We start from the raw sequence: 12623 nt of genomic DNA, 5'->3' as shown, positions 1-12623 counted from the left end.
AAAAAATTCCAAAGAAAAACATTGGATTACCTCAATAGTACGATTTGATTTGCAACTTTTCTATGACCTAGAGTTACATCCTTGTCTCCATTCTAGTAGTTATGCCTTCTTTAACAGCACCATCTGGTGGCACAATTTCAATCCTACTGTAATTTCTCTTAGGAGGTACGGCTTGTCTTAGACAATCTATAAACAGTAACACTTATTGCAATAGTAACTGAATTGCTATGTGGAGTGGCAGAAGTGGCTTCCTAGAAACATTTGCCCTGTATCAAATCTTGTTAAGCTGTGGATTGCAACATAATTAAATGTGGAGGTCATGAAATTATGATTTATTATCAGTACATATTTGATTTGTATACCTATTTTTTAAAAGAACTTTCTTCTGTACCTGGGAATGCACAAAAATTTTTCTAGTGAAAAGGGGTTACAAGTGGAAAAAGTTTAAGAAGCTTTGCTCTAGATCACTTAAATGGTTTTATGGGTGGGTAAAATTCCTGGAAACTTTGTGATTAAATGATTAAATATAAGAAGAAATATTTATTCATTGATTACTCATTGTGATCAAGAATAACACTGATATTGTAAACTGGACTGTTTAATCCTTACTCCACAATTTTTTTTCTTAGTTCACTAATAATGACTGTATTGTTTACATATATTAATTGAAATTTGTTTTGATGGAGTAGAAAAAGCCCTGGCCAATGAAAAGACTGTTGCCAAAGTTTATAATTTAAGTGGCAGTAATAATGATGATAACAGATAATTTTATGTAATGCCTACTATGTGCCAAGCACTATACTAAACAGTTTAGAAATATGATCGTATTTGATCCTTTTCACAATCCTGTGAGGTAGGTGCTTTTATTATCCCCCTCTTATCAATAAACTAAGATAAACAGATTAATTGACTGACTTCATACATAATAATAATAAGGGTATGAGGCCATAGTTGAACTCAGGTCTTGCTGATTCCGGGCCTCGTGCTCTCTGTACTCTGTCACTACCTAGCTGCCCAAGAAATAATAGTGTGGTGATTGATAGAGGGAGCTTCACAGTTCTGGGCCAATAAAAATTGTTGATCAGAAATTTAAAAATTTTCAGAATTGTTGATAAATCATTTCTATATAGACCACATATTCTATAGTAGAATAATTATTGAAGTAGGTAATGATGAGAAGAATTTATACTGTCTTATGTGTAAATTGAATTTATTAAATTATTTTGCTGTTTTAATTAAACTTAGTGATGCCCTTTCTCTTTGACTATAGTTCTTTCTTTGGCATTTTGATATTTGCATACTTTTCTTTCTGTTATGTTTTGACTTCACATTTTTGTTTGTTCATTTTGTCTCTGTGCCTCTCCTCCCTTTCTTTTGTTATTCTCTCCATTCCATTTTCTCCTCTGTCTTTTTTCCTCTTCCCCTTTTCCTATGAGTCTGTTATGAATGAATTATTGTTTCTTTAAAAGATCAGTTGCTCACTGAACAGTGGTATCAAAAAAGTAATGAATTTATTATTATGAAAAAGGTTCTTTGGTGGAGTTTCCTTGATCTGTTTTGGTCATTATGCTGTTTTAAGATTTTTTTTTTTTTTTTAAACAATTCCTTGCATAAAGGCCTAAACAGCATGGTTATAAAATTTCATTTGATACAGAACACAGGGAATTGGGATAGGATCTAGAAAGATTTTGACAAGTTAAAATAATCTACAGATTTGAATAAGAATGAATTTAATAAGGATAAACATTTAGATGAGTGATTTTTTTTTTTAAACTAAAGGAGGACTTTTTTGGTCTTTGGGGAGACATCCATCATTTGAAAAAGAACTGGGACTTTAGCAGACTAAAGGTTCAAAAAGAGCTGATAGGTGTTGCTGCAGCATTAGGTTTCATTACGAATAATATGATTTGTAGGACTAAGTACTGTAATTTACACTAGTCAAATGTAATGTATTGCCTTCATTATTTTAGGAAAGCTATTGATAATCTAGAGTCTGATCATGATGTTGAAGGATCTCAAAATAATGTCATTGGAAAATTGAAGGAGTTGGAGATGTTTATTGTGGAGAATATTACATTTCTTTGGGACATTTTTTGAGATAGTGAGAGGAAAATGGAACATCTGCATTGATTAGAAGAACTGTCATTTTGGAGGATTATATTTGTCATTGGCCTCATTAAAATAGGTATAGGGAATTAGCTGGGGGATAGATTTTACCTCAGAATAAAGAAACACTAAAAGAGCTGTCTAAATGTTGACCAGCCCCCCAGGGCAGAAGTGGATTCCTTCTTATTTTAGGTATTTAAGCAATAGTTGATTAGCCCTTGTCAGCATATTATGGAATATCTCCTATTCAAGTATAGGTAGGACTAGGTGGCATCTGGAGACTCTTGGAACGTTGAGATTTTGTAATTGGTTCCTTGATCCTTTAGATTAAGGAAAATCTTTCTTTAATTATTCTGGATAAAGGTGGTACTAATGATTGCATTAATGAATGTTGTTCAGTCATTCAGTTACGTCTGACTCTTTGTGGTCCCCATGGACCATACTATCCATAGATTTTCATGGGAAGAATACTCAGGTGGTTTCCTTCTCCAGTGGATTAACCTCACAGAGCTTAAGTACCTCACCCAAGGTAATATAGTTAGTAAATATCTGAGCCTAGATTTGAACTCAAGTCTTTCTGATTTCCAGGTCCAGCTCTCTATCCACTGAGCCACCTAGTTACCTCCTATTAAGTAATATAATAACTGTAGATACAAAACAAACTGGTCAGTACACTATAATTCTGGAAATTCAAGCTGTAATTTTAGAAAGGCCCAAATATCTCTGTTTTTGTTAAGTATTTTTTCTCAGCATTCACCTGACCTTTGCCCCACGCCTCACCAGAAATCATTACATCTCAGCCATTCCTCAAGTACTTTCTATGCCTTTGGAAGGAGAACAGGAAAAGAGCAGAACTTTTCTTCCTTGTTTTCTCCTTCACTATTGGCTTTTCTACTTTGCACATCAAAGTCTAAAATATATGAATACTTCAGCCTTTGAATTACAGAGCAGTTTTTAGCTGATACTAATTCCTCCAGTTTGGTACTTCAGACATCTGCTTTTTATTGATATTAATTTTGACTCCATCAGGGTATATTTCTTGGATGGTTTTCATGAGTTGCTTTGGCTGGAAGAAATTACTCATTCATAACAGGTGATGATTTTCTTGTACTTGGCCAAAATGCTTATTAAATGCTTATTGACTTATGTGGAAAAAAACATAATATTGGAATATATTTTGCAGTTTTAGGATGAAGCCTGTCCAGAACAATTTAATTTGATATTCACTCATATTCAAGCCATTTTTGACATAGGAGAATTTCATCCCTGGGTGCAGGAGTGTGCCAGAGCCAACTCCTCATATAGGATTTAGAATGCAGATTGTTACATTTTCAGTGTGAATTTAATTAATTGTTTTGTTGATTGTATTTAAGAAAGTAGTGAAGCAGATGTTAATAATGAAGATTAAGTAAAAAAGTGTGTTGTTTTTCATAGCTCATTGTTAAACATTTATCAGCATACTTCAGTACACACTTACAGAATTGTTAAATAAGGAAAAAAAGAGAAAAAAAGATCACAATATCTAAAAATAGAGTTGGGGCTTATAGAATTGTAGAGTAACCTAGTTGCCATTGTTCCTGAGTTGAATTTGAAGAATTCCTTCCTTTCTTTATTGTCTTAATCTTTTCTTAATAAAAAAGGAAGGATGAGTTCTACCTAGTACCAGGTCTTCGCAATGATGTACCAAGTAGGACCTGAAACAGCCATTTCTGTTTGTTGGTACATCTTTAGCTGTAATCTCCCAAATCTTAGAATAACTACTTCAATTAAATGTATCTATAAACTAGCCTTTGGTAATGACAATACTAGTATTTGTAATGATAGGCAGAAGTGAGGATTGCTTATTTATTTTATTACCTGTCTTATTTCATCTTGCTTTGGTATATATTTATGCTTGTAAAGAATCTTTATATTTACTAAAACTATTAGCATTATAACCATAATTTATGTCAAGATCTTCTTTTCTTCAAACTTAAACAATAAAATAGATTCTTATAAATTACATTGTTAGATGGTATTAAATGATGTTACATTGTTACAGAACTACTTTAAAAGAACATCTGAGGATTCATAGTGGAGAAAAACCCCATCTGTGTAGTATCTGTGGGCAGAGTTTTCGCCATGGGAGCTCATACAGGTACATACAACTTTTAACGTATAATATAAAATGAAATTGTCACCAGTCTGTGTGTTTTATTCATTTGTGTGTGTGTATGTGTGTGTTATGTATATATATGTGTATGTGTATATAATTTTAATATTAAGTGCAGCAGAAACTATTTCTTGAGCATTCTATAGGACATGTGTCCTACATGTATATATAAGCTTATGAAAGTTGATCAGCCTTCAGTTTCACAACTTAGCAATTGTTGATATTGTACCTGTCCCTAAATAAATGTAATTTATGAGATATTTTCACATTATTACAACTTGCTATGTTAGAAATGCATATAATTTCTTATAGATATGCACACATCTATATGTGTGTTTTATATATATCTATATCTATGTGTGCGTAGCTAATAAAGCTTTTTCATGTAAAATAAACTTTTAACATCTTATGTTGTTTTTCTCTGGGTTTTGTGATTTAGTAGATAATGTTGCATTCTAGGAATTACTCCCCATTCTCTTATTTCAGTAATTTTCAGAAAATTGTGCTTTGTTTAATCACAATTCATATTTTTGCCTTTTTCATGAGCTTAAATCACTGACTATTTACAATTCATTTGTATGAAGAAGGTTTTTTTTTTTGTGTGTGTGTGTGTGTGTGTGTGTGTGTGTGTAAAGGAGGGATGGTAAATAGCTAGAAGAAATTTGAAGATAAACATATCTGTACTGTATTTTACTGATATTATTATAAGAATTTTAAGTCAGCATTTTAAAATTGTTTCCTTTTTATCATCTCTAAATTTCATCTTTTTTAAGGAAAATAAAAATGATATATTTCAGTTATTTCATCTGTTCACTTTATTGTTCTTTATGCCAAAAGTAGTAAAAAAAATATATATTTATTCTAGCAGTTTATGTAGGAGAAGTTAATTCTATTCCCTCCATAAATCAGTTAGTTGAAATTTATTAAATAGAGTTTCTCAGATTTTCTGTGATATCTCCTAGCATGTGTATAAAATAAGCCATCTGAAATGTAGTAAAATATGCTTTTTATAAAGATAAATACTTGGAGAGGGAGAAAGATACATGGGATTTTATGATGATATAAGTAGTGGGAAATGTCCATTGAAATTTATTAAAATAAAAACCCATAAATACAGTAAAACATACAGTTGGTTTTAAAAGGAAGGAAAGTGATCATTTTGTGTATTATCCAAAAGGAATGTTAATCTCAAAATTTTTTTACTTTTCCATTTGGCATGTAATATACTATGTAGCTCATATGTTTACTCATTCTGAGCTTTAAGAGAATCAGTCTTACTTCTAACCATTTTTGAACTAGTGATAAGGAAGAGACAATTAAAAAATTGGTGGACAAGATGACTGAAGTAGCCCAGGAAAAGTAGTAGAGGAATGTATAGTAATATTGGAGGGAATCTCTAGGAAAAGTGATACCCAATTTTATGGTAGTCACAGATACAAAACTGATATATGTATATTTAAGAAACAACTATGTTATTCAGAAATTATTAGGTTTTTTTTTTCACACCAATATAAATTCCTCTCAATATTCACCTTTGTATTTAGACTTCACTTGCGAGTCCATCATGATGATAAGAGATATGAATGTGATGAATGTGGGAAAACGTTTATTCGTCATGACCATCTTACAAAACACAAAAAAATACATTCAGGTAGGCAGTATCTTGTAATAATCATTTTTTAAAAATTTATAAGACATATGGAGGGGCAATAATATTGTAATTATGTATTTATGATGACTTATCTTTTAATTTAAATTGAAGCTGTCTTGAATATGACTTCTTACATATTTGAAATATGTTTTAGTATATTTTTTTAAATCTACATTTTAGACATTGATATTTTATGTATTCTACAGGCTTAAGTAGAATACTGCAGTTGGTGATGTCTTAGATGGAAAGGCCAAGATTGTACATAACACTTTTAATATGTTGGAGGGATAATTGAGTTCCAGGAGAGATGGGGAGGGGAGGGTAAGGTATTTGAAATTTTCATGTCACAGTGAGTGTTGGAAGCCTTCTTTGTGAAAAAGGGTTCTTTTATAGTAACCCTGACCAATTTCAGATCTTCACATTGTATTTATAATTTTCAAACTCTGGGGATTTCTCTCGTATTTTCCTCTCAGATTGATGTTCAGGAAGTGCTAAGAGAGCCAACTCTGTGCGTACAGTAATGGGAGAGAGCGAACTATGAGCACAGTAGAACAGGTGATTATTATTATTATGAACATAATGTACATGTCAAATATGCTATAATCAATAGTTATTCCTCAGAACATTTCCATGAGGTAGGTTGCTATTTGTTATTATCACCACTTATTAGAGATGCTAAAGAACTGGTGATTTCTTCATGCATTTATAGTGGCAGTCCTAGGATTTGATTTCTAAATTCTTAATGCTGTCTTGTTCATTTGGGTCAGGCATGAGTTTTGAAAATCCTTATGCCTTAAAATATCAAGAAAGAAAAATATCTAGAGTTTAATTTTTATTTGTATTTTGGCTCATTGGGAATGTAAGAAATCCCCAAGGGTGAAAAATCATTTTAAAATTAGAATACAAAGATCTGAAAATGTTCAGGTCCCCATTTTAAATACTATAATTTTTTTTTCCATGGTGTTAATTTACATTTTGTGGTTCTTGATAATCTGAAAAATAATCCATGGGGGTGGAAAACTGAGTTTTGAAGTAATCTCAGTTATCTTGCTCCATTACTTTAAAAGGTGATATTTGGAGTCTCCAAGAGTTTGCCCCTTCTTCTCCAAATGGGGAGAAGATTCATAACCAGGAAAATAAGCATAAATTCTTGGAAGAAAGAAGTTGTGAGTTGAGGAATAGAAGGGAATATATCCCAGAATAAAAGGTGGCTGAAATTCTGATGCTTTATTTAATTCCCGTCATCTTTCTCATCAACATTGTAATTAAAGAAAAACTTTCTAAAAGAACTGAAATGTTTACTGCATTCTAATTATGATTTTCTCTGATTCATTATTTCAAGGTGAAAAAGCTCACCAGTGTGAAGAATGTGGAAAATGTTTTGGCCGCCGGGATCACCTCACTGTTCATTATAAAAGTGTTCACCTTGGTGAGAAAGTGTGGCAAAAGTAAGTAAAAATCTTCAGCTTTTCACAGTGATCACATTAGGTAAGTCATTAATTTTGGTTATTCAATGATCAATTATCTAGCTGAAATAACCTTTTTTCTTAAAAACCTAGATCTTGTGACTCCTCTGTCATAATGCTGCCTTATTTTTTTCTCTCCCTCACTGACCCCCTCCCTAGCTAAAAGTGATCCATTTTTCCTCATATCTCTCTTGCTAGTTGGATCTCCCCTATGTATTAACTATTTGAATAGTATAGTTATTTGTATATGTTTTAACTACCCTGTTAGAGTGTAAGTTCCATAAGAGCATGTTTTGCTTCTTATCTTTGTATCCCCAGAAATGCCTTGTACGTTCTAATAAAAGTTTATTAAATTAAATTGTTCATAAAACTTACTAGCAATAAATTTAAGCAAACATATTTTCTGTGTACAAAATACAATAATAAGTGTTTTAAGGAAAATAATGAAGATCAATAGGATACATTCAGAAATTTACAGTCTTAATAGAAGAGATTAAATGTAAAAGATTAAATAAAAGTTTCAAAACCAAAGGAAAATAAAAAGTAAGGCCAGAGCAAGACAAAGGACAATTAAACAAGAATTGTGTTGTGATTTGGGTTTTTAATATGTGATGAAACATCTAATAAATTATAGCAAAATGGAGTTGAGGGTAAGAGATTTTAATAAGAGAATGGTGTGTGAGCATTGTCATTGAGGACGCACAGATTGTAGGACTTGTTTATAAGGTGGAAAATAGGCCAATTTGTTGAACCTGTTTTTAAAAATGAATAGGAAAGAAAGGAATAAAAATAAAGTGTGTCAGTTTTTTCTGCTTGTTTTATTTATAGTTTTTTTTTTAAATAGATAACTAATATTTACATAGCATTTTAAGGTTTGCAATTTAATTCTCACAACTTTTAAGTAGATGTTTTTTATCATCTTATAAAATGAGGAAACTGAAGCCAAGAGAAGTTAAATGACTTGTCACACTGCCAGTGTCTGAGGCAAAATTTGAACCCTCACTGTTTAAATTCAGTGCTTTATACACTATCCACCTAGGTATTTTTTTTTTTTTTTTAATTTCATTTTTTCATAGTATTCCTGATCTTTACTATTGGTGGTTTATCATATTAGTTTTAATTGTCCTTTGTTGAGAATGGGTATCCTCTAATGAGTGTGCTCTCATTTTGCCTTGTATTCTCTATTAGTTATGTCATTTACTACCAGATTATCCCTCTGTAAACAATCACCACATCTTTCTGCCCAGCCCTTTTTTCTGAAGTCTGGATTCTGTGATCATCAAATGCTTAATGAGCATCTTCAACCTGACATCTCATAGTATAACAAATTATTGAATTTGTCCTTCAGAAAGCCTGGCTTTATATCCTACCTCTGATATTTATTAGTAATCACTCAGGGGTGTGGATAGAGCACCAACCTTGAAGTCAGAAGGACCTGAGTTCAAATCTGACCTCAGACACTTAACATTTCCTAGCTTTGTAACCCTGGGCAAGTCATTTAACCCCAATTGAGTCATATCTCAGCAAAAAAAAAAAAAAAAAAAAGGCAGTTAGTGAGACATTTAATTTTTCTGATCTTTTATTTCCTCATCATGTATCATATCCTGAACTACCATTCAGGATTGTTGTGAGGATCAAAAGAGATTTTTATGAATATATTTATCTATATCTTGATATAAGCATACATTTGTGTGTGTATAATTTGCAGACTTTATAAATGCAATGTCAGAGTTGTATATATGGTATCATCCCGCAGGAGATTATTGTAAGCTCCTTGAAGAAAGGATTCTATTTTGTCTTTGTAGTTCTGTTATCTGGTGAGCCTTTTAACAGTTAATTTTTGAGAGGGATCGAATATGATTCAATACTGATTTTATGATATCCATATTTTACAGAAGTCCAAGAACAGATTTTGAGTTCCGATAAAATTCTTGGCTCTTTGTTTTGGGGGGATGCATTGTAAATTATGTGATTCACATATTTTCTCAAATGTCATATAGTATAGAATAATCAAGATAAATGTAAAACACAAATATAGGCTATCCCAAAAACCTTAGTTCAATTTTCAGCTTTGATAGTGTAAAATTGCACTAGGACTTTGGAGCATCCATCCATATAAATATAGTAATTATAAAAATATTTTGAGGAAGAGTGCTATTTATATTCACGTCTTAGGAAATATTCATTGAGGAAAGACTTTTAAAGGTATAGGTTTTAGGTTTCTATATAAAGCATAATTATTGGGGTAGAAGGAAATGAAGGGTGTTATTCTGTATATTTGAATAAAAGCTTAAAAAATGGAAGCAAGGAGATCTGAATTTATGTGGGCCAGAAGAATTCAAGCCTGCTTTGGTCCATGGAAGCAGATAGAAAAGGGCAAACCAATTGGTGGGGAGTGTTTTAAAAAATGGATTTTAATTAACATTTAATTTGTGGGGTAATATAAAATAGATACATGATTTTGAAAAGTGTCAATGCTTGAGGGCAAGAACTATTTTTTCTTCGTCTTTGTAACTCTTCAGTAGCTTTGTATTTAGGTTATAAATTTAAATTTTTTGTTGATTATCATCCTTGCTAGGCATTTCCTAATAGGACATCCCTAAAATATGAAGATCTAGTCTAAAGGGGTTTACCTTCGTCTATATAACATATATATATATATATATATATTTTAATGATATAAGCATTTAGAAATCTGAAATATCAAAATTATTAACATGAATCTATTAAGCTTTTATTAGAAAAAAATTTAATTTAACTTTTCCCCCCTATTTCTTAGATATAAAGCAACATTTCACCAGTGTGATGTTTGTAAGAAAATTTTTAAAGGCAAATCAAGTCTGGAAATGCATTTTAGGACACATTCAGGTAAAACTTAATGGGTAGGTTATATGTATTTTAATGGTTAATCAAGAATGAAGCTTGATCATGTAAACCATGTTTTCCTCACTTATGATACCTACTCTACTCAAGATTTTTGTCTTTATATGAATGTCATTAGCTTGAGCAAACCTGTATTTTTTTTTTGTTGTTGTTTTTTTGTTTTTTTGTTGTATATCTTCAGTTTTTCACAGTGGTATTATAAAAAGTATTTGCAGAGAGAAAGTTAATTATGACCTTATTCTCTTTCCAATTTGCATTTCTTTGTCAGTTGCTACTTTCCTTTAACTTCAACTATTTTTTCAAAGCATCTTTTTGTGAATTTTTTTAACCTTTTTTATTTTCATTTATTTATGTTTTTTTAGCCTTTTTTTCCTTTGAGACAATTGGGGTTAAGTGACTTGCCCAGGGTCACACAGCTAGAAAGTATTAAGTGTCTGAGATAGATTTGAACTCATGTCCTCCTGACTTCAGTGCTGGTACTCTATCCACTGTGCCACCAGTTGCCCCTTTTTAACCTTTTTAAAAAGACATTCTTCATATCTCTGCCTTAGTTATTTGCTTGTTTTACTATATTCCTTTTTAAGTAGGAGTGCAAAGCAGGTTTTATGACTTTGCATGTAGCCTGTTTTGTTGTTGTACTATGCAGTATTGTTGACCAATCATGACTTTTGCTAGTATTTCTGGAAGAATGGTAAAGTTTTCAAAAATCGCTTCATATTTTTCTGTTCCCCATTTCCTGAAGTATTTTATACTTTTTTTAATGCTATACTTTTTAGTTCATTTTTACTTTTACATGTGACTTTTACTTTTTTACATCTGTGATTTGTACTTAATTATATCATTACTGTCAATAGGAAAGAGCACTAGCCCTGGAGTCAGGAAGACCTAAGTTCCAATATGTCCTTAGACACTTATCAACTGTGTGACCCCAAGGAAGTCATTTAGCTCTGTTTGCCTCAGTTTCCTCATCTATATATGAGCTGAAGAAGGAAATAGCAAGCCACTACAATCTTTGCCAGATGGACTTTTGAGGAGATGGACATGATTGAAATAATTAAACAGTAATAACATCAATTCGATTGCTAAATTTTAGGGAGAAATGTAAGGATTTCATATAAAATGGGGAGGAGGAACTATTATACATACAGCAGAAAAGTGATACTAATGTAATAGACTTTAGTCTTTTTTAAAAGGCAGATCTAATAATACTGCTTTGTTGAAATAGAGCTATTAACAAAATGTTACAATTGTTACTGTTCTCAACACCCAACTAGGTCAAGGTAATGTGAAGGATAGAAAATCCTATCCAAAAATGACTACTCAGAGATCACTCATAGAAAAGCAGATTTATTTATTAGAATCTTGAGAAGCGGACCCCATCGTGGTCTGTGAGCCAGATTCACAGCAGGAGAGAGCCACTTCCTTGAAGATGCTCACGACTTTTGTACATTTCAGACAAAGAACCTCCAAAATCCTACCCTCCATAGGTTGTGATTGGTCATATTTGGTCAGTGGAATGCAGCTGGCAATGTGATTTATAACTTCTTCGACCACGTATAGGTTAATCCCTATTTGGACAAAGGAATGCAGCCGCGGCCTTCACGGGACTGGGGCCTATAGGCCTATAGGCCTGATTTTACATTAGCTAGCAGTCTCTGATCAATATGTGCTTAATCTGTAAGTTCTTCACCATACCTTACTCCACACAGTAGTATGTACTTTGTCCATTTGTGGACTCTTGCACGACATGTATTATTGCTATTATTTGTCCTTTGTTCTTGAAGATGACTGTGACATCAGGAAACTCATGCCTTGCCATGCCATGTAAATGAATTGGATTTAAGTGAGGGAGGACTGTGCAAGGGCGTCTGCTTTACCTTGTCCTCCAGAGCCATCTTGATCTAGTGGCCAGATGATAGATGAGGACAACTGGAAATAGACCTGGATGCAGTGGAAGACTTTGGCCTTTTTATGACAGCTCTGTTTGACTGAGGTTATACTCATTTAGTAATTAAAGCTCTTCCATTTAGCCATAAAATAAATAAGTAAATGAATAAGTCTGGAAGGGAAAGACCCTCAGGGTTTGTGGCCCAAAGAGAAATGGCTACTATTTACATTCAATCTGAGTCAATCAGGACCCAAACAATATTCAATTGGGGGTTTGGCCTGGAACCTCTAGTTGACTAATTCATGAGTCAGTGATTTAGGTTTAAGACATCTAACCATTAAACCCTAAGATATCTTGGGAAGTTTTCATCAATCAAAACAAAATTTTTTTAAGAGCATCTGCAGGTAAGAGTACAATGCCCTATTTGCATATAGAAGAAGAGGAGGAGGAGAAAGAGGAAGGAAAGAAGAAAAAGTT

General features: G+C 32.3%; 1 protein-coding gene across 2 annotated transcripts in view; it reads left to right on the top strand.

Annotated features, from left to right (window-relative positions):
* ZBTB41 (zinc finger and BTB domain containing 41) overlaps nucleotides 1–12623 on the top strand; it is a 50201-nt gene that overhangs the window by 29515 nt on the left and 8063 nt on the right. For both annotated transcript variants that reach the window (XM_074308669.1, XM_074308670.1), the window contains exons 7-10: nucleotides 4148–4243; nucleotides 5803–5909; nucleotides 7252–7357; nucleotides 10155–10243. In XM_074308669.1, coding sequence (XP_074164770.1) covers nucleotides 4148–4243; nucleotides 5803–5909; nucleotides 7252–7357; nucleotides 10155–10243 — 398 coding nt within the window. The remainder of the gene's footprint in view (nucleotides 1–4147; nucleotides 4244–5802; nucleotides 5910–7251; nucleotides 7358–10154; nucleotides 10244–12623) is intronic.

Source organism: Sminthopsis crassicaudata, chromosome 4 (assembly GCF_048593235.1).
Source record: "Sminthopsis crassicaudata isolate SCR6 chromosome 4, ASM4859323v1, whole genome shotgun sequence".
NCBI classification, from domain to species: Eukaryota; Metazoa; Chordata; class Mammalia; order Dasyuromorphia; family Dasyuridae; genus Sminthopsis; species Sminthopsis crassicaudata.
This window is presented reverse-complemented; position numbering and strand designations above follow the sequence as displayed.